This window comes from Larimichthys crocea, chromosome VI (assembly GCF_000972845.2).
Source record: "Larimichthys crocea isolate SSNF chromosome VI, L_crocea_2.0, whole genome shotgun sequence".
In the NCBI taxonomy this organism is placed as follows: Eukaryota; Metazoa; Chordata; class Actinopteri; family Sciaenidae; genus Larimichthys; species Larimichthys crocea.
In genome coordinates, this window is record NC_040016.1 from 25,780,752 (window position 1) to 25,808,099 (window position 27,348).

The 27,348-nt window shown below is 50.8% G+C and overlaps 2 protein-coding genes across 2 annotated transcripts in view; both read right to left on the minus strand.

Moving 5' to 3' along the window:
• Nucleotides 1–1,353: 1,353 nt before the first annotated feature.
• Nucleotides 1,354–22,055, minus strand: pik3c2b (phosphatidylinositol-4-phosphate 3-kinase, catalytic subunit type 2 beta). Its single transcript, XM_027279486.1, has 34 exons — nucleotides 21,478–22,055; nucleotides 17,795–18,704; nucleotides 17,442–17,542; nucleotides 17,073–17,233; nucleotides 16,819–16,939; nucleotides 15,998–16,109; nucleotides 15,810–15,889; nucleotides 15,664–15,727; nucleotides 15,443–15,589; nucleotides 15,319–15,352; nucleotides 14,312–14,507; nucleotides 12,775–12,897; nucleotides 12,539–12,706; nucleotides 12,225–12,339; nucleotides 12,093–12,140; nucleotides 10,866–10,958; nucleotides 8,462–8,673; nucleotides 8,291–8,384; nucleotides 7,940–8,034; nucleotides 7,320–7,500; nucleotides 7,128–7,235; nucleotides 6,901–6,993; nucleotides 6,678–6,807; nucleotides 6,319–6,455; nucleotides 6,041–6,210; nucleotides 5,798–5,954; nucleotides 5,613–5,722; nucleotides 5,335–5,530; nucleotides 4,815–4,939; nucleotides 4,558–4,675; nucleotides 3,997–4,078; nucleotides 3,146–3,249; nucleotides 2,698–2,826; nucleotides 1,354–2,533 (listed from the first exon to the last, which is right to left on the minus strand). The coding sequence occupies exons 2-34, from the start codon at nucleotides 18,647–18,649 to the stop codon at nucleotides 2,342–2,344; spliced, it is 4,851 nt and encodes a 1,616-aa protein (XP_027135287.1). The 5' UTR covers nucleotides 18,650–18,704; nucleotides 21,478–22,055; the 3' UTR covers nucleotides 1,354–2,341.
• The window catches only part of LOC104937639 (uncharacterized), a 30,526-nt gene continuing 24,608 nt past the window's right edge, over nucleotides 21,431–27,348 (minus strand). Inside the window, 4 exon segments of the mRNA XM_027279487.1 lie at nucleotides 21,431–21,752; nucleotides 24,138–24,231; nucleotides 25,318–25,380; nucleotides 25,383–25,480. Coding sequence (XP_027135288.1) covers nucleotides 21,431–21,752; nucleotides 24,138–24,231; nucleotides 25,318–25,380; nucleotides 25,383–25,480 — 577 coding nt within the window.

Consider the following 27,348-nt stretch of genomic DNA (forward strand, 5'->3'; position numbering starts at 1 on the left):
ACACGTGTTTATCAGTTTGTACTGAGACTGAGACGAAACCACAGACTGTCTAAAACCTGGACGTAGTCTCTGAGACTAACCACAGACTGTCTAAAACTGGACGTAGTCTCTGAGACTAACCACAGACTGTCTAAAACTGGACATAGTCTCTGAGACTAACCACAGACTGTCTAAAACTGGACGTAGTCTCTGAGACTAACCACAGACTGTCTAAAACTGGACGTAGTCTCTGAGACGAAACCACAGACCGTCTAAAACTGGACGTAGTCTCTGAGACTAAACCACAGACTGTCTAAAACTGGACGTAGTCTCTGAGACGAAACCACAGACCGTCTAAAACTGGACGTAGTCTCTGAGACTAAACCACAGACTGTCTAAAACTGGACGTAGTCTCTGAGACGAAACCACAGACCGTCTAAAACTGGACGTAGTCTCTGAGACTGTCACAGACTGTCTAAAACCTGGACGTAGTTCTCTGAACACCCACCTGTCAGTCAAAGCGTCCCGCTCTTAACCCTCAACTTTAAGCCTTAATATAATGTGAACAGGTGAGTTTGTATATAAATTCACCCTCAGTACAGTTGTCATGAACGGGGAGATAATAGCTACAGAGACCAAACTGTTTTTGTACCAGGCTGTAAACATGTTTATTTTGCTGTGGAAGTTGGACATTGGACATGGGGACTTTGGGAGACTGACTCACTCTGGAGCCAGCCTCAGGTGGACGTCAGAGGAACTGCAGAGGGCGATGTTTGTTTCAGTGACAGGAAACAAACACAGACACGCTCACTTCAGTTTTATTTGTAGTGCAAATGATAGAAAATGTTTCACATGGAGCCCCAGTACATTCAGCCAGTGCTCCGCCAGCTAGACTACACCTGTCCTCTGTCCACTGTCCCTTCTGTCTACCTGTTCCACTGTCTATCTGTCCTCTTGTTCGACTGTCCATCTGTCCAACTGTCTACCTGTCCTCTTGCCCCCTCTCCTCCTGTCTATCTGGTCCTCTGTACCACCTGTCCCTCTGTTCTAATGTCCATCTGTCCTCTGTCCCTCTGTTCGACTGTCCATCTGTCCACTGTCTACCTGGTCCTCGGTCTACCTGTCCTCTGTTCGATGTCCATCTGTCCAAGTCTACCTGTCCTCTGCCCTCTCTCCTCTTGTTACCTGTCCCCCCTCCCTCTGTCTACCTGCCCCTCCTCCTATGTCTACCTGTCCCCTGTCCCCTCTCCTTGTCTACCTGTCCTCTGGTCCCCCTCTTCCTCTGTTCTAACCTGTCGTTACCTGTCCCCCTCCGTCGTCCCTGTCTACTGTCCCCCCTCTCCTCTGTCTTTACCTGTCCTCTGTCCCCCTCTCCTCTGTCTACCTGTCCCCCTCTCCTCTGTCTACTTGTCCCCTGTCCCCCTCTCCTCTGTCCACCTGTAAAAACTTGTTGATGATGTCATCCTGCACTCGGGGGCGTGTCCTGATTTAACATCCAATCAAAGTCTCTCTCTCCTCTGACCCGGAGCGCAGTGCTTCCTGTTTGATCCGGTCTGAGTGACTGTGACGGCTGCTGCAGTCCGGGCCTCACTGATCACTGAACAGAACCAGAACCACAGAACTTTCAGACTGGATCAGATTTATTCACAATATATTTCAGTATATGAACTTCCTGTTTCATGAACTGGACTTCCTGTTGGTGCTGATTGGACCAGAGCTGACGCCATGAGGTTTGTTTCCTGTCACGTCCTCGCTCATCTACAGCGCACACACACCTGCAGGAAGTCCCAGGTCCAATCAGAACCTGTTGGTCCAATCAGAGCCTGTTGGTCCAATCAGAACCTGTTGGTCCAATCAGAACCTGTTGGTCCAATCAGAGCCCAGCAGAGCGCTTCACACCTGGACCACAGACAGGAGGAGGCGGAGCTCTGATCTCACGTCTATAAAAATATCTGTCAGTCTACTTCCTGTCCGCACAGCTACTTCCTGTTAGCAACATTAGGCTAAAGCTCTGTATGTACAGCGACATCACTTCCTGTTTGTCCTGGAAAATGACTCATTTTCCCAGCATGCCTCACTGTGACGGTGATCAATCAAATCATGTGAAGAAGAAACATCAGGAAGGAAGTGTCTTCATCCCCGTCTTCTCTTCAAAATAAAGCCATGAAAATTAAAATGCGTAGTAATGCTAAGCTAACGCTAATGTTAAGCTCCCTCACACACAGAGGGAGGAGCCACAGGGCTTTTACTTTGAAAGGACTTTCCTGGGAGGAGCCACAGGGCTTTTACTTTGAAAGGACTTTCCTTTAGTCTTCTGTTCCAGTGGCGACAACTGTCCCCGCCGCTTCCTGTTTCCTGTCTGTCAGTGGGCGGAGTCTGAGCCAGCGGCACCCAGCTGGTGCCAGTCGACCCAGTGCTGACCCGGTACCAGCCTCTTCAGGGGGATGAAGGTCTCTCCCAGCACCGTGTTCTCCCAGAACGCCCCGTCACCCAGAACCCGGAGGTGGATGACACGCTGGTCCAGGTCGCCCCGCGGGATCCGCTCGTACACCAGCTGGAGGGAGGTCACATGACACGATGAACATACATCACCTGGACGACGACAGACCGACCAATCAGAGCACAGGTGCCTCTGTCACATCTTAAATGTTGACAGCAGGCCTCTGATTGGCTGTCAGGTGTTACATCTTTAAAAGCAGACAGGAAGTAGGTGTGTACCATTTCGTTGTAGGTGGGGTTACAGGTGCGCCGCGCCGCCTTCGTCTTCCTCTTGCTCGTCTTCTGTGGGTCGGGCAGCAAGTACAGCTTCACGTACGGGTCCGGGTCAGTACCGTCCTGCAGGGGCTGCTGCACGGACCAGAACATGACACGTTCAGACGGGTTCTACCAGAACCAGCTGATGGTAACCACGGCAACATGACACAAACACACACAGTGCATTCACACAGGATCAGGCAGGGTCGTCCGGTGGTGGGGTCACCTTTTTATCGCTGTCGTCTGTATCTGATTGGTTCAGACCACGACACGATCCAACCATGATCACAGGAGGACACAGACAGATGATGTCAGATCCTGTGTGAATCCACACTAACACACACAGAAACACACACACACACAGACAGAAACACACACACACACAGAAACACACACACACACACACACTGACCAGTCCTCTGATGTGCATCACCATGATGAAAAGTTTGTCGCTCTTGTACGAGATCGACAGTTTCACTTCGCCGAGCGCTCTGCCTGAAGGCGGAGACCACGTGTCTGCAACACACACACAGTGAATAACAGAAGCTAACAGGAGCTAACAGGGGCTAACAGGAGCTAACAGGGGCTAACAGGTGCTAACAGGAGCTAACAGGGGCTAACAGGAGCTAACAGGGGCTAACTGGTTAACAGGTGCTAACAGGAGCTAACAGGAGCTAACAGGTGTTAACAGGAGCTAACAGGGGCTAACTGGGGCTAACTGGGGCTAACGGGTTAACAGGTGCTAACAGGCGCTAACAGGAGCTAACAGGTGTTAACAGAAGCTAACAGGTGCTAACAGAAGCTAACAGGCGCTAACAGGAGCTAACAGGTGTTAACAGAAGCTAACAGGTGCTAACAGGCGCTAACAGGTGTTAACAGAAGCTAACAGGTGCTAATAGGAGCTAACAGGAGCTAACGGACTAACAGGGGCTAACAGGTGTTAACAGAAGCTAACAGGTGCTAACAGGAGCTAACGGGCTAACAGGAGCTAACGGACTAACAGGGGCTAACAGGCGTTAACAGGTGTTAACAGAAGCTAACAGGCGCTAACAGAAGCTAACAGGAGCTAACGGACTAACAGGAGCTAACAGGAGCTAACAGGGGCTAACAGGAGCTAACAGGAGCTAACGGGGGCTAACAGGGGCTAACAGATGCTAACAGAAGCCAATGTTGCTGTTAACGAGAAGTTTGCACTGTTCACTATTCAAGGCTAAAGGCTAACACCCCGTACCCGTCTGTCTCTCCTGTACCCGTCTGTCTCACCTGTACCTGTCGGTTTGCTGCTCGTGGTTCCTGGTCTCTCGTCTCGAGGCAGAGGGTAGAAGAAGGTGTAGACGAGGTCACACTGCAGCACAGTTTATACAGTGTTACTGTGTGACATCATAATGAGTATATATGTAATATGTTTATGTTGTGTGTGTGTGTTACTGTGTGTGTGTGTGTTACTGTGTGTATGTTACTGTCTGTGTGTCAGTGTTACCGTGTGTGTGTTACTGTGTGTTACTGTGTGTGTGTTACTGTGTGTGTGTGTGTATGTTACTGTCTGTGTGTCAGTGTTACTGTGTGTGTGTTACTGTGTGTTACTGTGTGTGTGTTACTGTGTGTGTGTGTGTTATATGATTCATCACATTTCTCAGAAGCCACAGAGTCAAAATGAAACTGAACATGACACACTGATACTGTGTGTACTTGTGTGTATACACACACATCAACACACACACACAGTAACACGCACAGTAACACACACACACCATATATCATGTGATACACATACATACAGAACATATATGTTCTGTATGTATGACGTTAATGTTTGTGACTCACCTGAGCGACGTCCGGCGCTGCGTGGATCAGGTGCCACACATAACCGTTCAGCTCGTCTTTCCTCCTATCAGCTGTCGCTTCGCCACGGGAACGACCAATCACAAAACGGCTTGGGAAACTGTGGGCGGGGCAAAGAGAAGGTGACACAGAGACACAACCACAGTCTACACCTGGCTTTCAAGGATTTCAAGGTCTGGATCAAGCTCCAGGTCTCTGTGTGTGTGTGTGTGTGTGTGTGTGTGTGTGTGTGTGTGTACCTGGGCAGTTTGGATGAGGGGAACATGAGTCTCAGTTTGCTGTGAAGCTCATGAAACTCTTCGAACGTCCTCTGAACCAACAGCGCCTCCTGCTGACCATCACGCTCCACCTTCACAACAAACACCTGAAACACACACACACACACACACACACACACACACACACACACACTCGTTATGCTTCATCAGTTTAATAAATCTTTTCAGAAATGTGATGTTGGGGCGGTCGGTAGCGTAGTGGGTTGAGCGGCCGCCCCGTGTGTAGAGGCTATAGTCCCGCTTCGGACGGCCCGTTACTGCGTGTCACTCCCCTCTCTCTGCTTCCTGTCTATCTTCAGCTGTCATATCATTAAAGGCATTAAGGCCAAAAAAATAATCTTTAAAAAAAGAAATGTGATATCATCTGGATCGGTCCAACCCAACACATGTTCAGGATGTGTTACACTTTAATTTAATAGTTCAGGTTCTGGTCTGTTGGTCCTGTGTGGTCCTGTGTGGTTCTGTGTGGTTCTGGACTCACGTATCCTTTGTTGACTGTGCGGATGTGTCTGCAGATGTACAGGTTTCGGATGAGTCCGTCGCTCTTGGCCGTGTGGACTCTGGGAGCGAAGGACAGAGTGGGCCGGTCCTCCGACGACGTGAACTTCATCTGGGCCAGATTGTGTATGAAGAAGTTCAGTTTGGTGGCAACACTGCCGAGACTGGACTCGATCAACCTGAGGAGGGTCACACAGTGAGATTCTGGTTAAAGGTTCTGGTTCTGAACTCAAAGGATTGTTAGCAGTCAGCAGTGTGTACCTGGTGAAGTACATGGTGGCGTCGGCCTCAGACTCGTGCGGCCTCAGAGCGTCGTAGACGTACTTTAGATCCTCCAGATCAGAAAGTTCAGGGATTCCACAGGACAACATCTGATCAAAGACAGACAGGATGTGACATCACAGCATGCTGAAGTTTAGAGTGACATCACAGCGTGTCGTACTCACCAGGCCCAGCAGGTTGAGGAACAGGTGTGTGTGTTTTCTGATCAGGTTGTACGCCTCACAGCACAGATCCACGAAGTCGTGGAAGCGGCTCGACGGTTTGTCTCCTCCATTGATGACGTACGCCATGTCGGAGGTGAAGACGAAGGGGGCGCGGTCTCTGCATGGTCACATGACAGACAGGTTTACGATAACAGACAGGTGTGTTCATGGTAAACATGACATCACGCTGACATCACAACTCACCGTTTGATGTTTCCAAACATCTGGGCGTGTCCCAGGAACTTCCCGAAGTCGATGTGGAACATGTGACCACTCGTCTTCAGCATGATGTTGTCGTTGTGGCGGTCACAGATTCCTAGGATGTAGGTCGCCACGCAGCAGCCGGCACACGAGTAGATGAAGTTCTCCACCGCCTAAACGTTCAATTCACACACAGGTGGTGTACAGGTGTACAGGCATGTAAAGGTGTGTGTACAGGTGTCTGCAGGTATGTTTACAGGTGTGTCTCCAGGTGTGTGTACCTTGTCGTACTGCTCGTCTGTAGGGTTGTGTTTCTGCAGCCAGTCTGCCAGCGGTCGGTCTTTGAAGGACCCGGTGACTCCATGTTCAACCTGGATCTTCCTCAGAGTGTCAGCCTGAGGAATCATCTCCACCATACCTGAGAACAGGTAACAACACACCTGTTAATCCCATACACCTGTCCTCCTGTGGTATACCCCTGTCCTCCTGTGGTATATATCTGTCCTCCTGCCGTATATACCTGTCCTTCTGCCATATACACCTGTCCTCCTGCCGTATAGCCCTGTCCTCCTGTGGTATATATCTGTCCTCCTGTCCTATACACCTGTCCTCCTGTCCTATACACCTGTCGTGCCCTCACCTCGTCCTCTCCCGGTGGAGAAACATTTAAAGATGACCATCCTCATGTCCAGACCCTCCTGGATCCAAATCTTGTTCATGACCCGGATCACCTGCAGAGTCAGCATGTCCTGCCGCAGGTCGTCTCCTGACTGGACAGAGACATCAGCCAGGGTCAAAGGTCAGGTCACAGAGACTGTTTATATTGTCTGACAACATCAGGTGAGTCCAGGTGAGAGGGTTACCTTAAAGATGACGTTGATGTGGTCTCCCAGAGGGTCCAAGTTTTGGAAGGACAGTTTGAGAGGGACAGCGTTGGAGTTAAAGAAGGAACACGACTGCAAGAGAGGACGCAAGAGTGTGTTAGTGCAGGTGTACAGGTGTGTGTGTGTTTTATCACAGGTGTGTGTGTGTGTATGTGTGTGTGTACAGGTGTGTGTGTGTTTTATCACAGGTGTACAGGTGTGTGTACCTGGATGTTGATCCCTGAGACGAGCAGCGCCGGGTTCAGAGGAAGCCGACAGCTGCTGTTCACTGAGAAGAACTGCTTCATCTCCTCCAGACCTTCTCTGAGGACACACTGCAACAAACGCAGATCCAACGTCAACACTCACCTAACACTCAGCGGGCTCAATTTGATCTTTCAAACAGGAAACAACCTCACCTGTCGGCTGGACAGTGCAGTGTCTCGGACTTTATGAGCCACCTTGGTGAGGACAGAGACGAGCCAGCACTGACGGTCAAACTCTTCACGGAGACCTCGACCGACGCAGCACAGCAGAGCGGCCAGCAGGTGCTGATAGCGAGCACTGAACTGACTGTCCTGAAGGTTGTCCTTAAGCAGCCTGAGGGAGAGCATTGAAAACTACTGCATTGATCTGACAGAGAGCATTGAAAACTACTGCATTGATCTGACAGAGAGCATTGAAAACTACTGCATTGATCTTATAGAGAGCATTGAAAACTCCTGCATTAATCTGACAGAGCATTGAAAACTACTGCACTGATCTGACAGAGAGCATTGAAAACTACTGCACTGATCTGACAGAGAGCATTGAAAACTACTGCATTGATCTGACAGAGCATTGAAAACTCCTGCATTGATCTGACAGAGCATTGAAAACTCCTGCACTGATCTGACAGAGTATTGAAAACTACTGCATTGATCTGACAGAGCATTGAAAACTACTGCACTGATCTGACAGAGAGCATTGAAAACTACTGCACTGATCTGACAGAGCATTGAAAACTACTGCACTGATCTGACAGTAGACGGCGGCTGACCAGAAGAGGTAGTGAGCGATGCGAATGTCTCCGATGGCTCGCCGCAGGAGGAATCGAACCAACGAGCTGTCCAGGTAACACTCGTACTTCAGAGCCTGAGACACACAGAGAGACAGAGAGAGAAAGACAGGTCAGAGAGAGAGAGACACAGACAGAGAAAGAGAGAGACAGACAGAGAGACAGGTAGGCAGACAGAGAGTGAGACAGGTCAGAGAGACAGACAGGCAGAGACAGAGAGAGAGAGAGGTCAGAGAGACAGACAGGCAGAGACAGAGAGAGAGACAGACAGGTCAGAGAGACAGACAGGCAGACAGACAGAGAGAGAGAAAAACATCTTCTGTCCTCTCCTACCTGGACGAGCTGAGGCAGGAAGTCCAGCAGCTCGGGGTCTGAGATGGAGTCCATCCACTGGACCGCCGTCCTCCTCAGCTCCTGGTCCGGGAACCTGAAACACACAGGTGATGATGTCACTCAGGTGGTCACCATGATGTCACCGAGGCGAGCGTCACAAAGGGGACGTACGAGGCGTGGAGGAGTCCCAGGGCGTCCAGGTGACCCAGACACGCCCACTGCCTCAGCAGGGCGTAGATGTCAGGCAGACACGCCCACTGCCAGCACGGGGCGCTGGCCAGGACCAGGGGCAGGGCGGCGCTCTCCGCCTGGCAGAACGCCTTCTTCTCCCACAGGAGGCGCCGGTCCTCCACCGTCAACCTGCAGAGACCACAGAGACCACGTCAGTCCACAGAGACCACGTCAGTCCACATCAGACCACAGAGACCACGTCAGTCCACATCAGACCACAGAACCACGTCAGCCCACAGAGACCACGTCAGTCCACATCAGACCACAGAGACCACGACAGTCCACAGAGACCACGTCAGTCCACAGAGACCACGTCAGTCCACATCAGTCCACAGAACCACGTCAGTCCACAGAGACCACGTCAGTCCACATCAGTCCACAGAACCACGTCAGTCCACATCAGACCACAGAGACCAAGTCAGTCCACAGAGACCACGTCAGTCCAAGTCAGTCCACAGAGACCACGTCAGACCACAGAGACCACGTCAGTCCATATCAGACCATGTCAGTCCACGTCAGTCCACAGAGACCACGTCAGTCCATGTCAGACCAGAGACCACATCAGTCCACCTCAGTCCACAGAGACCACGTCAGTCCACAGAGCCCAAGTCGTCCCAACAATGCCAACTCCAGTGCCCATCAACCACAGAGGCCACGTCAGTCCACAAAGACCAACGTCAGGTCCAACATCGCTCCACAGGAGACCAAGTCAATCCACGAGAGCGACACGTCAGTCCAACGTCAGTCCAAGTCAGTACCAAGAGACCCGTCAGTCCGCACATCAACCACAGAGACCCAATCAGTCCACAGAGACCACAAAGTCAGTCCCACAATCAGACCACAGAAGCACGCAGTCAAGTCCAAGAGACCACGTCATCCATCACATCAGATCCATAAACCACGGCAGTCCACCCGTAAGACCACGTCGTCCACATCAGACCCAAGGACGCCCGTCGTCCAAGAGAACAGACGTGCAGTCACATCAGTCCACAAACCAAACGTTCAGTCACGAGACACACGTCAGTCCAATCAGTCCCAGAACCACGTCAATCCACAAGACCACGTCAATCCACATCAGACACAGATGACCACTCGTCAGTCCAGTCAGTCCAACAGAGACCACGTCAAGATCCAAGTCAGTCACCACCAGAAGACGACGTCAGTGCCATGATCGAGAGCCCAATGTCAAATCCAACGTCAGTCCACAGAGACCAAGGTCATTCCCACATCAAAGCCACAGAGACAAAACGTCAGTGCCGACAGAGACCAGCGGGCAGTCCACAGCAGGCACGAACCACGGTCAGTCCCAGAGACCCGTCATCCACATCAGTCCACAGAACCACGTCAGTCCCACAATACCACGTCGTCCACATCAAGAACCACAGAGACCAATCAGTCCACGAGAGACCACCGTCAACTCCAGTACAGTCCACCACAAGATGACCCCTCAGAAACCACAGAGAAACCACGTGCAGTCCATGAATCAGACCATGTACAGTCCACGTCAGTACCAACAGGACCGACAAAACGGCAGTCCATGTCGACCAGAGACCAACATCAGTCGCACCTCAGTCCACAGAGACCACGTCATGTCCACAGAGAACCATCAGTCCACAAGAGACCACGTCAGTCCCTGTCAGTCCACGACCACGTCAGTCACATCAGACCCACAGAGACCAAGTCCAGTCGCAACAGAGACCACGTCCAGTGCCCATAGGCATCCACAAGAGAGACCACACACAGCGTCATATCCTGTTCCAACGCAGAGACCGGACCATCAGGTCCACACCTACAGTCCCAAGAGAACCATAGTCCACAGAGGACCGACGGTCAGTCCAAGAGACCACCTCAGTCCCATTCAGACCCACAGAGACCACGTCATTCCAAAGACCAGTCATCCACAGAGACCACGTCAGTCCAAGTCAGTCCAACAGAGACCAGTCAGTCCAACAGAGACAACTCAGCCAAGTCAGTCCACGCAACCACGCCATCCACGTACAGTCCACAAGCCACAGTCAGGCACAGAGACCCCACGTCACCCACGTCAGTACCAGAACGAACCACGTGCATCCCATCAACACACGAGACAACACGTCAGTCCACAAAAAGAGACACGGCGACCACAGGGGACCACAGTCCGTCACGAGACCATCAGTCCACAGAGACCACTCCAGTCCACGTCAGAATCCACGACAGAGACCAACGTCGGTCAGTCGCACGTCAGTCCTCTGAGGAAACTTAAAGTCTCTCAGACGTTGAGGAAACAAACGGTTCAAGACCAGACACGGCTTCACTTGTGGAGGACGTTCCTGCAGCTGGTGTAATTCTGCTGATGGAGTCCCACCCAGACGGGAGACGTCGTACTGGGACGAACTCTGCCCGAGGGGGGGTACTGAACGTGACCACGACAGGACTGAGGTGATGAGGGGAAGTCCACCTGATAGAGTGACAGGACAAAGAGAGAGAGAGACAGGACAGAGAGAGAGAGAGAGAGAGACAGGACAAAGAGGGAGAGAGACAGGACAAAGAGAGAGAGACAGGACAAAGAGGGAGAGACAGGACAAAGAGAGAGAGAGAGAGGACAAAGAGAGAGAGAGAGACAGGACAAAGAGGGAGAGAGAGACAGGACAAAGAGGGAGAGAGACAGGACAAAGAGAGAGAGACAGGACAAAGAGGGAGAGACAGGACAAAGAGAGAGAGAGAGACAGGACAAAGAGAGAGAGAGAGACAGGACAAAGAGGGAGAGAGAGACAGGACAAAGAGGGAGAGAGACAGGACAAAGAGAGAGAGACAGGACAAAGAGGGAGAGACAGGACAAAGAGAGAGAGAGAGAGGACAAAGAGAGAGAGAGAGACAGGACAAAGAGGGAGAGAGAGACAGGACAAAGAGGGAGAGAGACAGGACAAAGAGAGAGAGACAGGACAAAGAGGGAGAGACAGGAAAAAAAGAGAGAGAGAGACAGGACAAAGAGAGAGAGAGAGACAGGACAAAGAGAGAGAGAGACAGGACAAAGAGAGAAAGAGACAAGACAAAGAGGGAGAGAGACAGGACACAGAGAGAGAGAGAGAGAGGACAGAGAGAGAGAGAGACAGGACAAAGAGAGAGAGAGACAGGACAAAGAGAGAGAGAGAGACAGGACAAAGAGAGAGAGACAGGACAAAGAGGGAGAGACAGGAAAAAGAGAGAGAGAGAGAGAGAGAGGACAAAGAGAGAGAGAGAGACAGGACAAAGAGAGAGAGAGACAGGACAAAGAGAGAGCGAGACAGGACAAAGAGAGAGAGACAGGACAAAGAGAGAGAGAGAGACAGGACACAGAGAGAGAGAGAGACAGGACACAGAGAGAGAGAGAGAGACAGGACAGAGAGAGAGAGAGACAGGACACAGAGAGAGAGAGAGAGAGAGAGACAGGAGAGAGAGAGAGAGAGACAGGACAAAGAGAGAGAGAGAGACAGGACAGAGAGAGAGAGACAGGACAGAGACAGAGAGAGAGAGACAGGACAAAGAGAGAGAGAGAGAGACAGAGAGAGAGAGAGAGAGAGAGACAGGACAAAGAGAGAGAGAGACAGGACAGAGAGAGAGAGAGAGACAGGACAAAGAGACAGACAGTTTGACTGTCGGTCTGGGGCCACGTTCAGTTTTTTGAATGAATTTAAACTTGGCGCTGTCTGAGGTGAAATGCATGCTGGGACACTTCCTGTCTCACCTGCAGGATCACGCTGTCCGGTTGGCTGAAGTTCGGCGAGCTCGTCCGAGCGTTGCTGCTCCGACCTGGAGCTGACGGCCACAGACCGAGCAACTTCCTGCCACACGTCAGGACGCTGCGCACACACACACGCACACACACACACACACACGCACACACACGCACACACACACACACACTCAGTCAGTCTACACACACTTTCTGCAGGAAATGACATCACAGAGGACGATATGGAGCCAGAGGCTGAATCACCCTGCGGTGATGTCACTTCCTGTGTCACACAGCCTGTGACCCGGCTGCGTCATGTGACTCACTGCCTGAAGTTGAACAGCGGCATGGTGACCCAGCCCAGAGCCTCGATGCTGCGGCGCTGCTTGCCCTTCTCCTCGGCTCCTCCGGGCGGCGGCAGCGAGCTGGCGTGCAGCGTCACGGTCAGCTGGGACTCTCGGGGCAGCTGGTTGATCTGCACCGGGAAACACACCCTGTGGGGGGGGGCGGGGTTAGTGAAGCTGTACAGGTGTGCTCAGGTGAGCTGTGTGTCCTCACGTACCTCTGGTCCCACACCACCAGGTGGAACAGGTATTTGCTGACCGACTGCTTGCTGGTGTGCTGCGGTGCGCAGAGCTCCACGCCGCCGTGAGTCAGAGAGCAGGACAGGAAGAAGCCCTCGTAACTGACCAATCAGAGAGCAGAACAGAGACATGATGTCAGAGTGAGGAATCTGTTTGACAGACAGGTGAGTATGACATCATGCGCGCGTGTGTGTCAGTGTGTGTGTGTATGTCACAGTGTGTGTGTGTGTGTGTGTGTCACAGTGTGTGTGTGTGTGTGTCACAGTGTGTGTGTCACAGTGTGTGTGTGTGTGTGTGTGTGTCATAGTGTGTGTGTGTCACAGTGTGTGTGTGTGTGTGTGTGTGTGTGTGTGCACACTATACTAAAAACGCACGATGACATCAAACGTCTAATGTGTGCGAGTGAATACCGTTCACTTTCAATGGACAGACGGGCGTCACACAGGCGTCACGCAGACGTCACGTAGACGTCACGTAGACGTCACGTCATTCACCAGGTGAACACCTGATCTTACCACCTGGCTGATGCACCACCACGTGACCCACACCCCCATGACCATAGCAACCATAACAATATTAGCTGGGGTCTACACATGTACGTGACGGGTGAACTACGCCTCAAATACGTGACATGAAGACCACGCGTGACTGTTCAGTACAATTCTCCATGAGCGTGCAGGCACACACTGTGTAGTGTTTGTGGAAATCAGATAGCGAGGGGGTCATCCGTGCCGTGTCACGCGTTAACGCTTACAGTGTGTGGACGCCTGCAGTATAACTCATGACTAGAAAATGTCATTTTCCCCGCTGCGCCGCCAGCCCCACGCCCTGCTGCTGCTGCTTTGGCACACCGGCACAGCTGCACTCACTCTGGAAGCTTTCCCCAAACGAAAAGACTTTGTTTTTTGTGTTCAAAAAGTAAAAGAGGCGAGGGTGGAAGAGATAACTACAATAATTTCAGCTACTTAAAGATAGAAATATCCTGACAGCTCTGACGAGGCTTGGGAATCATCTCTAAGTTCTTCTGAACAATCCCGTATGAACCTGAGACTGTGTAACAGCTGATCTGTGTAGATCGGCTGCAGAACATAGAACATGATGAACTGTCAGGTCCTGATGATCCGTGTACCTCAGTCCCTGATACACCTCGACATCCCGTTATAACGTGTCACTTCTGTACTAAGCCAACGCTTCAGACGCCTTAACGTGTGACTGAAACAGCCTGAGCTGTCACGTCACTCTCTCTTGGTAACACACGGACTGCTTGAGCTGTGAAGAAGCTGTTAAACTCAAAATTCGTCATCATAAAGTAAATAATCGTTTATACATTGAAACGAGCGTGTGCACAGGCGTCCTGAGCTGACATGACACTGATCACCCGTCACCTTCATTATTTGGTGTACTCACAATACGCCTGCCTGCGCCTGCACAAAGACTGAAACATACACGTGCAGGCGTAGGTGACGCAGTTAAGGTTTAGTGTGTGTGTGTGTGTGTGTGTGTGTGTGTGTGTACCTGGCAGCCCAGGTGATGGGGATGCGGTGAGCAGCGTGCACGTTGAAGGAGAGCACGTTGTTGACGAGGCCGGCCTCCTGGACTGGCGCCGTGCAGCTGTGGCTCTGCGGCGTCGTGTGGAAATTAGCGTTGAACGTGCTGCAGTACAGCTCCACCAGATCCAGGATGGCCGCTGTCAGCTTCTCCACCACTTTCTCTGTGAAACCAGAGATCAGCTGACGTCAGCCCCGCCCCCTCCAGAGATCAGCTGTCAGCCACGCCCCCTCCAGAGATCAGCTGACGTCAGCCACGCCCCCTCCTCGGAGCGTGGTCAGCATATTGTGTTGAGTGTTGTCGGTGCGTTGTCAACGTGTTGTTGGAGCGTTGTCGACGTGTTGTCGGAGTGTTGTCAACGTGTTGTCGGAGTGTTGTCGGTGCGTTGTCGACGTGTTGTTGGAGCGTTGTCGACGTGTTGTCGGAGTGTTGTCGCTGTGTTGTCGGAGCGTCGTCGGCGTGTTGTCAACGTGTTGTCGGAGCGTTGTCGCCGTGTTGTCGGCGTGTTGTCAACGTGTTGTCGGAGCGTTGTCGCCGTGTTGTCAACGTGTTGTCGGAGCGTCGTCGGCGTGTTGTCGGCGTGTTGTCAACGTGTTGTCGGAGCGTTGTCGCCGTGTTGTCGGCGTGTTGTCAACGTGTTGTCGGAGCGTTGTCGGCGTGTTGTCAACGTGTTGTCGGAGCGTTGTCGGAGCGTTGTCGGCGTGTTGTCAACGTGTTGTCGGCGTGTTGTCAACGTGTTGTCAACGTGTTGTCGGCGTGTTGTCTCCGTGTTGTCAACGCGTTGTCAACGTGTTGTCGGAGTGTTGTCAACGTGTTGTCGGAGCGTTGTCAACGTGTTGTCGGCGTGTTGTCGGAGCGTTGTCAACGTGTTGTCGGCGTGTTGTCTCCGTGTTGTCGGAGCGTTGTCAACACGTTGTCAACGTGTTGTCGGCGTGTTGTCTCCGTGTTGTCGGCGTGTTCCTGTTGGTACGTACCTCTGTTCTCTCTGACTGACAGCACTGATGCATCCTGAGAACACAGACAGAATCAAACATGAATCACATGACATCAGTGTGACAGTCTGAGGAGGGTCATGTGATGTTTGGACGGCATCTTCACCTTCAGGACTTTAGGCTGCAGACGACAGGGGCATGCTGGGAGCTGGTTGAGGGCGGAGGTCACGTCAGGTGTCTCCACGGCGGCTAACGAGCTGCAGAGCGCCTTCACTGATTGGACTAGACGCTCCACATGCAGCGGTAGTTCCACCTGCAGAGACAAAGAAAAGTGAAGGAGGCACAGACCAGACTCGGGAGAAGCTGGAGGGGTGGAGCTTACGTTACCTCAGACAGCAGGAAGGACTCAGCCTCGTTGTGGAAGGTGTCCAGCAACAGAGTAAGCGCCTCCCTGATCAACCAAACAAGCCATCAATATTCATCCAATCAACCAATCAGAGCTCTGTATTCAGCCGCAGGCCCCGCCCTCTCACCTGGTGACGGTCTGTTTGATTGGACGCTCCTGCAGCAGGATGCCGTGGTTCAAGGTGGACAACATGTCGTCGTCCTCCTTCTGTCGACACACAACCAGAGTCCAATTAACACACATGGAGTGTGAGTCACTGTGTGTGTGTGTGTGTGTGTGTGTGTGTGTGTGTGTGTGTGTGTGTGTGTGTGTTACCGTGCGGCTCAGCTCCGTGCTGATGGATGATCTCTTGGTCAGAAACAGTCGGACGTCCCAGTCGAACTTCAGACACTGCTGAACAAACTCAAGACCAGCCAGAGTCTGAGAGCTGACAGACAGGTCAGAGAGAGAGACAGAAAGACAGAGACAGGTCAGAGAGAGAGACAGGTCAGAGAGAGAGACAGGTGGATGGAGGTGGATGGAGTAGGGATGCACAGCTGCATCGGTCGGTGTTCGCCTCCTTAACTGCCATCAGCAGATAAAGATTCATTCAAACATTTCCCGATGGCCGATGATTGTGTTGATTTACATGAACGCTGTGCTGAGGACAAACATTTCACTGCCATGTTGTCGACGTGTTATCGACGTGTCCTCACTGCACGTCTCTGGCGCAACTCGTACGTCCTGCATGGCACTTCAAACCCACCAGGAGCATTTCAGAAGCGAGCGCTTAGCCAGACTTTGTTTACTTGCTCAGATTTGGCCGTTTTCCCGGTGCATGTTCTTCTAAACATGCTTCTACATGTGTAAATATGCTATGTAGATAATTAGTTTCGCTTTTGTCTGTTTTTACGACCGGCAGTTTGCACGTGGTATTTTATTTTGAAAATCCACCAGCTTCTCTGTGCCGTTTCCGTGTCTAGCTTCAGCCCAAGCGTCAAAAATTAAACAGACATGTATTCAACGTGTAGCCGAGTGTAGAGAAAGAGCCACGTTATGCAGTTAGCAAAGAAAAAACATCGGCCAATATTTCAAACATCCTATTGGTATGGGCCAGAATTTCACAATCAGTGCATCCCTAGTGTGGAGGTTCTTACTTGTTGAGGTACTCATCGTGTCCGCAGACCTTCAGCAGGTAGAGATCCACGTCAAGGTGATCCAGATCATCCTGAGCGTAACATAGAGTCTGATAGATGAGCAGGTCGACTGTGGACGAGCCTCCAACACAGAGAGAGAGAGAGAGACACCTTCATCATACGTATGACGTCAGGACAGCAAACATGTTTCAAACATTCTACAGTCCACCATCAACATGTGAGGACTTTTACTGTGAAATAACAGGAAGTCGTACCATCACAGGTGAAGGTGAGCGGCTCTCTGAAGTGCTCGCTGATCACGGTCACCTTCACGCTGACTCCCAGTCCCTGATGAAGTTCCTCTGGACCGACAGACGGAGACCAGACGAAGCCGGCATTCTTCGAGCGGTCGCTGTGCGGGTACGCCGACCGTAGACTACAGAACACAGAATACACAGAGTACTGTGAGTACTGTGAGTACACAGAGTACACATCATGAGGACAGACATATTCAGGACGTGTTCCATGTGCTGACAGAGCTGATCACAGCCGTCATAGTCACTGTTTAAGCTACATCGTGACCAGAACGCTTCTGAGCGTTTCATAAACGTGTCGTCATGTGTCGATGCGTGTCCGTCACTCACACATCCAGCATGTGACAGAAGGCTGCCACCTCCTCGTCTCTCTCCTCAGACACCTGGAACAGCTCATATCCAAACCCATTCATCCTGGACACCAGAGACACCTGTCAATCACAGAGACACCTGTCAATCACACAGACACCTGTCAATCACAGAGACACCTGTCAATCACACAGAAGAACCGGAGTGCTGTCATGACGATGCGACACATCAGCGGGTGAAGGTGTGACAGACAGATCTGCTCCCTTAAACGAACCTCCAGGACTTCTGTCTATCATCAGCTGACTCTTCGACCAATCAGAGACATCACATGACATGCATACCACACAGGTAACATTAAGGTGTCCGGGTCTCACCGGGTCAGCAGACACCCGGCGCTGGTTCTTGTTGCTCTTGGGAGCCGGCATGTACGTCCTGGGCGGGACTTGAGGGGGGAGGGTCTTACTGCGAGCCACAGGCTTGCCTGATTGGTCCCCGTTGGCCCTGCGCCCTCGAGGCCGGCCCTCGTTGAGGCGGGCCAGCGAGTCGTTGATGTTGTCATAGTTCAGCTCCCCTGAGGTCACTTTGGGTCGGTCCACGTCAGGCGTGAACAGGTTGACGTCACGGGGCGTGGCAGACCCTCGAGAAGACAGGAAGGGGTTCTCTGAGCCTGACGGAGGGGGGATGGGGTTTCTGGGCGGGAGGGCAGGGGGGACGTCGTCTGTGAGAGGGGGGAGGCCTTTGGAAAGAAACCCTGACCCGGATCCACCTGAGTCGCTGAGGCTGGGACCCGAGCCGTCCCTGAACTTGCTGATCTCTGGACTGTCCAGGATGTACAGGGGCTCTCTGATGAACCCTCCCTGAGGAGGGAGCACCCTGGCTGGGACGGTGTGTGGAGACTGTGACCCTCCAGGCTGGTTCAGAGAGGGGTCGGACCCAGAGAGGCCCCTCAGCAGGTCTCCTCCTGTGGGGGCAGGCCCGGGCTGTCCTTGCGCGGGTCGGGGCTGTTCTACGGTAGGATTTGGGGTCTTGGAACGGGTTTGGCTCGGCGCTCTGGAGCTGGGCGTCTGGCTGGTTCCGGTACCACTCTTGTCTTGTTTGAGTCTGGAGAGAGCGTCGTACTCCATCTGCAGGGCCTCGGCCAGAACCAGCTCCTTCTGACTGAGACCCAGAGCCTCCAGGCAGCTCCAGCCCGGCTCGCCACTCTCCTTCTGGGTCTGAGCCGCCGACATGATGGAGGGAAGAGCTCGACCCGACTACAGCAAGCAATGAGGACACATGGACCTGCTGAGGACAGAGAGGACAGAGTTAGTGTTGTTACAGACCCGCTGGGTGAAGTCAGAACGTTCTGATGGTCACATGATCATCAGAACTTTAAACCCAGACTCTAACCACAGGAGCAAGCAGTCTGATGTTTGATGTTTCGACCCAGCCCAGAACGCCTGCTCAGGATTTGACCTACAAACCTGCAGCCGAGTGCACAGGGAGGAAGGAAACCCAACACAATCAGCAGGATGTCAGGACCAGATGAGACCGGATCAGGGGGGGCATCAGGGTCAGGAAGAACCGTCTAATGACGCAGACGGTTCTGATCTGTATGTCTGCATGTGGGGGAGGGATAGATGATGAGGGTGGACGGGGGAGGGTGGAGAACAGGGGACAGAGCGCTGTCACCCCCACCCCTCCCCCGCACAGTGAACGGGTTTCAACCAGAGAGACAACAAAGAGCTGACACAGCTGTGTGTGTGTGTGTGTGTGTGTGTGTGTGTGTGTGTGTGTCTGACATGTGTGGTTCAGTTCTCTTACTGTGACCACCCATCCTGTGTTCATACAGCACTGGTTCTGAAACCTGAAGGTCCAGACTGTTCTCAGAGACAATGTGAAATTTCTATGTGTCCAGCAGGACGGCTTTACGCCTCACCTGCTTCTTTAAATGACCTCTGAGATCCAGCTGCTAACACTCTGGTCTGATCTGGTCTTATCAGTCATTTATTGGCTCTTTCATATTTATCTGTATGTTTGTGTGTGTGAAGCTTCGATGACCTCACTGGTTTTAATCAACTTATTTTTAACTCTGAACTGTGTAAATAAATGTAGACTGTGTCTGACAGACATTATTACTGACTCTGCAGCAGCACAGAGACTCAACAAAGTTAGTCAAAGGCAGCTGGAGGTTGCCGAGCAACCAGGGTCAGCTGCAGGTCAGAGCAATTAACTGCAGCTGTGCTCTGTCTGTGTGTGAGTGACTGCTGAGAGACACAGAAAATCTCTAAATGAAGCCCCTCCAACTAGTGGACACTAATGCCAAACAGTAGGTGGTATCAAAAAGCCCAAATGACCGTGAGCATCCTCATCTTGTCGACCATGTGAATGCTGAATTTCAGTGTGTGAAGTTAAAAAATGTGACCTGGGGAGAGAGAGAAAGAACAGGTGCCCCGTGCTCCTTTGGGGAATTTCTCCTCTCCAGTTTACATGGGAGTAGATGGGGCTGTCGGTGGGTGATCCTGGCGCATCAGTGCGTCTCCCGCCAAAACTATAAGTCTGACAGCTTCAGCAGTGATATCACTGCGTAGCCCACGAATTTTCCTACGTTTCTATGTAGAAATTATTTCTGTAGAGTGACATTTGTGGCCACGAGAGCCGTTTGCAAATGTATTTTCTGAAAAATGTTTCTCTCCCTCTCCACTCTAGCTCTGGAACATTCTACCAATACACACCCATTGTAAACTTTGGCGTGGTTTTTGGTGATTTTGGGCAAAACCGTTTGGTGAAACTCTTAGAAAAGTCACAGCACAGCATTCCTGACCGAGCCGGTCGTTTTGATACCTGTTTTGTGTTTGTGCGACCAAAAGTGAGGGAGGAGCAGCTGGAACTCCTGGAATACGTCAGAAAGGAACACTCAGTTTCTGAACTCGGCTAACAGCTGAGGCAGGTGAGAACAGCTGAGGCAGGTGAGAACAGCTGAGGCAGGTGAGAACAGCTGAGGCAGGTGAGGCAGGTGTGAACAGCTGAGGCAGGTGTGAACAGCTGAGGCAGGTGAGAACAGCGGAGGCAGGTGAGAACAGCTGAGGCAGGTGTGAACAGCTGAGGCAGGTGTGAACAGCTGAGGCAGGTGTGAACAGGTCATGTTGGTGTCAGGTGTCAAACTGTCCAATATGGATCATGTGATCACGTGTTTTGTCCATACTCGGCAGGTAAACATGTGTTTATTGACTCTGATCCACCAGGTGTGCACCTGCTGCTCAGGTGACTTGCCCACCCTGGGATCAATAAAGTCTGAGCCGATCTTACCACCACGCCCCCTGTAGTGACGCCACTGAGCATGTGTTCTCTGAACCCAACACACAGATCCACCTGTGTCAGACAGGTGCATGTGACGTCACAGACAACGTGGGGCACGTTAGCTCGTGAGCCTGCGCTGCTTTTCACGCAGTGCGCATGCTCAGAGAGCAGCTGTCAGACGTCATTGAGTGTGAGGTAAACGGGAGGATTCAAAATGGAACCGTGCCCAAACATCTGTGACAGCTGCAGCAGCTGCACGGTCCGCACCGGCCCGGCCGGACTCCGTTCACATATCCGGTGATTTAACGTGACCACCGGACACACAGCGTCCACACCGGGCACGTCCGCAGCTGCAGCCCGGGCTCTGTGAGCTCACAGCCGGACACCGGACACCGGCCCGGGATGAGTTAGTAAACACACCGGGGGAGCTCGGGTCGCACCCGGGGCGGAGGGCGGTGTCGAGCAGGCTCCGGCACTCCAAACCGGCTGACCGGGACCTTTGATCCAGTTCACGGTGGCTTTACCTGCGCCGAATCCACCCGGACACCGTGGACGTTCAGTCAGAGTCCGGAGCCGGGTTCGAACCGGAACCCAGTGACCCCAAAAAGGCGGGATCGTTCTGATCGTCAGATGTTTGAACGCAGTTTGGTGTGACCTTCTCTCCGGTGAACGGTTCGGCTCCTCCGGGCTGAACTCCGCAGAAACCCGTCCGAACCGCTTCACACCGGAGCTCACGTGGTAGCTACCGTTAGCTCCGCGTCCAGGTGGGACAGCTTACCTGAGTGTCGGTCTACGGTGTCCGGAAGCGGCCGGCGGGGTCCGACACCGACCCCCGTCACCGTCGGCTCCTCCGCGCAGATGGACGGTCTCCGGTCAGTACCGACGCCGGTCCGCACAGTCAGACAGCAGAACCGGGTCCGCGGCTCCGCGGTGTCCGCCTCAGTGTCCGGTGAGACAATGCAGCCCGGTGCGAGGTTCCGAGGATCCGGTGCGAGGTTCCGAGGATCCGGAGCGAGGTTCCGAGGATCCGGAGCGGACTGAGAGGAGGCACAGCTGCGGAGCACACGGCTTCCGGACACTTCCAAAATAAAACAAGCTGTTCTTTTCTGATATTTCAAAATAAAACGTGGAGGTTCACTTTGCAACATTTTCCTGAGACTTCATCAGAGTGACGTCACCGGACCACAGAAGAGTTAGAAAAGAAATAAACCAAAAACAGGTGAGTTAATGACGTCATGAAGTTTTCTAAATACGACGTGAACACAAAGTAAAAGTACTTCCGGTAAGTCTGTCTGACGAAGCTGCAGCGACATCCGGTGGAACATACAGAAATACCACAGAAGAAGAGTTTGACAAAGACCTCCCTACAAACCTGGACGTAGTCTCTGAGACGTCCCCCCAGACTGTCTAAAACCTGGACGTAGTCTCTGAGACGTCCCCGCAGACTGTCTAAAACCTGGACGTAGTCTCTGTGACGTCCCCACAGACTGTCTAAAACCTGGACGTTATCTACTGAGGAACGTCCCCGCGACTGTCTAAAACCTGGACGTAGTCTCTGAGACGTCCCCCAGACTGTCTAAACCTGGACGTAGTCTCTGAGACGTCCCCGCAGACTGTCTAAACCTGGACGTAGTCCTCTGAGACGTCCCCCAGACTGTCTAAAACCTGGACGTAGTCTCCGTGGACGTCCCCGCAGACTGTCTAAAACCTGACGTAGTCTCCGAGACGTCCCGCAGACTGTCTAAAAACCTGGACGTAGTCTCCGAGACGTCCCCGCAGACTGTCAAAACCTGGACGTAGTCCTGTGACGTCCCCGCAGACTGTCTAAAACCTGGACGTAGTCTCCTGGAACGTCCCCGCAGACTGTCTAAAACCTGGACGTAGTCTCCGACGACGTCCCCCGCAGACTGTCTAAAACCTGGACGTAGTCTCCGTGACGTCCCCCATGCCCTTTAACTAATGATCACTCTTTGTACGTAATACTCTCACAACAACACAAAAGATCAAATTCTGATTTCTGCACATGTTGATCCCACCACGATCCACCACGATCCACACACAAATGAATCTTTCATGTAACAGCTCATGATGACCACTGAACATTGTAATTTTATGTAATTAACATCTCATTACAAGAAATCCAAACGTGTCAGTAAGATTGTTTATGTGTCCTTATGACTACGTGAATATGAACAAAATAAAGCGATTTACGTGTTACTGAAATCCTGAAGAACGACCCGTGAAACCAAACGTTCGTCCACAGAAACACATTAACACATTTAGGCACGAGTTCAGATTTCATCCAGTCAGTTAACAGTGTGACACAGAAGCATGTTCTCAATACTTAATATACAAAATACAACATAGGATGTAAAGACACTGATCTTGTAATTAAGAAAAGCTAAGTCATAATTATATATATATATATATAAAATAAAATCAAATTTACAAGATGTAAAGTTATTAACAATGTGACATGACACGTTACATAACAGTGTAACACGTCACGTTATATAACAGTATAAAACATCACGTTATGTAACAGTGTAACATGACACATTATATAACAGTGTAAAACATCACGTTATGTAACAGTGTAACATGACACATTATATAACAGTGTAAAACATCACGTTATGTAACAGTGTAACATGACACATTATATAACAGTGTAACATGACACGTTATATAACAGTGTAAAACATCACGTTATAACAATGTAACATGTCACGTCACATAACAGTGTAACATGTCACGTTATATAAAATGTAACATGTCACATTATATAACAGTGTAACACGTCACGTTAATAATAATGTAAATTTACATTGTTATAACGTGACATGTTTGTTGTAATGATGTGAAAATATGTTTTTGGCAGCAATATGCTGCTGAACAATCATTTATATATAAATAATATATATATGTTTAATTATCTACTTGTTATATATAACTTTAGAATATTGTAAGTATGAATTGACATGACACAATACTCCTGTATCTTATAATTATGACTCAGCATTTTGTAATCATAAGAAAAATATCTTCTAATTACAATACACACACTAATTATGTTTGTTTGTAATTACATTTTTATTGTATATTTCTAATTATAACTTATAATTCTATTTCAGAACTGAACATGATTAAAAATTTTAAAAAGCTGTCTCTAAGTCTGGGAGACAAATGAAAACTCATTAATAAGAAACATTGCTGTATAAGAGATCCAATCATTACTGATGCTCATTATTTACTTCATGAACTGAACCTTACAGTCTGTCTCCTGAGAAACTTCACAGCTGTGTCCTCGGAGAGTCCTCAGACTCCCAGCGTGTCCCAGCATGTCGTGTAATCATGTGGACAACGTGTGGATGAGTTATTAGTTGGTTGTCTCTTGTAGGACAGCAGTCTGTCTCTAGACTTCCTTCTCCTCTTTACTCTGAAACCGACGTCCGTCTCAGATTTTTCTTGACTTTGACAAACTCTGGAGCTTCAGGTTTTCCCCTGTTGCTTCTCCTGCTGGCTTCTCCAACTGCAACAATAGAAAACGGGACATAAAGAGACAACAAGAGACAACAAGAGCAATAAGAGACAATAAAGACAATAAGAGACATCAGAGACAACAGAGACACAAGAGACAAAGAGACAACAAGAGACAACAAGAGACAACAAGAGACAACAAGAGACAATAAGAGACAACAAGAGACAACAAGAGACAACAAGAGACAACAAGAGACAATAACAGACAACAAGAGACACAAGAGACAACAAGAGACAATAAGAGACAACAAGAGACAACAAGAGACAATAAGAGACAACAAGAGACAACAAGAGACAATAACAGACAACAAGAGACAACAAGAGACACAAGAGACAATAAGAGACAACAGAGACATCAGAGACAATACAGACAAAGAGACATCAAGAGACAACAGAGACAATAAGAGACATCAAGAGACATCAAGAGACAATACAGACATAAGAGACACCAAGAGACAATAACAGACAATAAGAGACATCAAGAGACAATAAGAGACAATAAGAGACATCAAGAGACAATAACAGACAATAAGAGACATCAAGAGACAACAAGAGACAATAAGAGACATCAAGAGACATCAAGAGACAAGAACGACAATAAGAGACATCAAGAGACAATACAGACATAAGAGCATCAAGAGACACAAGAGGACAATAAAGACATCATAAGAGACATAAGAGACAATAACAAGACAATAGAGACATCAGAGACATAAGATAGAGACATAACGACTAAGACATCAGAGACACAGAGCATGCATCAGGAGACTCAAGCAAAAGACAACAAGAGACAATAACAAAACACAAAAGACAACAAGAACACAACAAGAGACAATAGACAACAAGAGACAATAAGAGAACAGAAACAACAAGAGATATAGAGCACAAGAGACATCAAGAGACACCAAAAGACAACAAGAGACACCAAGAGACAACAAGAGACATCAACAAACATCTTGTTGTCTCTGTTGTTTGTCTATTGATGTCTATTTGTGTCTTTTCTGTTTGTCTTCTTGATGTTGTCCCTTGTTGTTTCTCTTGTTGTGTCAACACGTCCACGTGTCCAACAACATGTTACCGACCTCCCCAGCTTCTTGTGTCCTCTTGATCAGTTCAGCATCCAGAGGAGAAATCTTCGTGGAGCTTCCTCCTCCTGTTTCCTCTGTTTGATCAGCTGATCTCTTTTCCTCGAATCCAGAACTCTCTGCAGCTCCGGCTTCATCTCCACACTGACTCCCCCTCTGGGAAAATACACAACAGTATAATACAACACACACGTATAAAGATAACACAACACAGTAGTAAAATATACACACAACACAGTTATAAAAATATAAAGACACGACTAGCACAGGATTAAATATACAACAAACACAGTAAATATACACACACACAGTATAAATATACAACAACAGTAATACAAACCGTATAAATATACACACACACGTATAAATATACATAACAACACAATATAAATATACACACAAACACACAGTATAATATACATACAACACAGTATAATATACATACAACAATATGTATAAAATATACACACAACAAGTTGTTAGTGCTGTCAAAATTACGCGTTAATTTTTCGATTAATTTAAAAGATTAACGCGTTAAAAAAAAAAATTAACGCAATTAACGCAGTTTTTGTTTACTTCCGTGGCGGCCGCCATTTTGGATGTGGCAAGTAGAGCTTTGTTTCCTCAGATATTAGTGTGTTTGTGGTGGTGTAAAGAGGCATTAACTAAAGCCCTCACGGAAGACTGCGCACGGCACGGTCGCCCACATTGCCCACACTAAACCCGGGTAACTCGCAACGGCGAACAGAGAGTGTACATGAGACCCTATCAGTAAGTCATCCTGCTGGGTCCGATGGAGAGGGGGGGGGGGAGGGGGGGGGAAAGGGGGGGGGGGGGGGGGAGGGGGGGGAAGAGAAGGGGGAACCAACACCAGGAAGACGTCCTCATATACCTGTGTGAAACAGTGGGTGATAGGGTTAGGTAGGACATACTGCTGATTAAGACGGCGATATTCTTCCTCATCCTGTGTTATTATGTTAACTCCAATTTTCTGGAGGGCCCGTCCTTTTCTAGCTTATCTAAGATTCAAGCTTTCTAGTCTACAGCTAATCGGGTATTATGTGCTTCGCCAGAATCTCAGTGATCTTGTGAGTTGTTGTAATCGGAGCAACTTTCATAGTGGCGTATGTTGGAAGCAGAGAAATGCGTTGGGCGGAGGATAAAATTGACTCTGTTAAAACAACAAACAAAACAAAATCGGGGTGGTGCGGCTGGCGCTGGGGGTTCAAATGCGAGGTGCACGCTGGTCTCAGCCGGGTCTGCGTCAGGGCGGAGTGGTGTTCGCGTGTGCGTCAAGGGCGGGTTCGGTGTGTGCGTGTGAAAGGGGGGGGGGGTGAGTTAAAAAGGGGGAAAAAAAGCAAGGGGGAAGAGAGGATAGGGGAGAGGTAAGGAAGGGGAGGGGGGGGGGTGGAGGGGGAGTGTGGGGGGGGGGGAGGGGCCAGAAAGGGGTGCGAGGCGGAGAGAAAATGGGAAAGGGAAGAGAAGAAGGAGGGGGAAGTGAAGAGAGGGAGGAAAGATGACAGAAAAGGGAAGAAAGAGAAAGGGGAAAGGGGGAAGGCAGGGGAGGTGGGGGAAAAAAAAAGGGGGGGAGAAAAAAGGGGGGGAGAACAAAGAAAAAGGGAGGGGGGGGGGGGGGGGGGGGGGTGGGGGGGGGGGGGGGGGGGGGGGGGGGGGGGGGGGGGGGGGGGGGGGGGGGGGGGGGGGGGAGGGGGGGGGGGGGGGGGGGGGGGGGGGGGGGGGAGGTGGGGGGGGGGGGGGGGGGGGGGGGGGGGGGGGGGGGGGGGGGGGGGGGGGGGGGGGGGGGGGGGGGGGGGGGGGGGGGGGGGGGGGGGGGGGGGGGGGGGGGGGGGGGGGGGGGGGGGGGGGGGGGGGGGGGGGGGGGGGGGGGGGGGGGGGGGGGGGGGGGGGGGGGGGGGGGGTATATGTTGGTAAGGGATGCAAATATGGCTGGGGGTGAGAGGATGAATGTTTTACGAGCGCTCATAGCACGTCTGCTCTATGTTATTGAAGAGCGGTACGCCAGT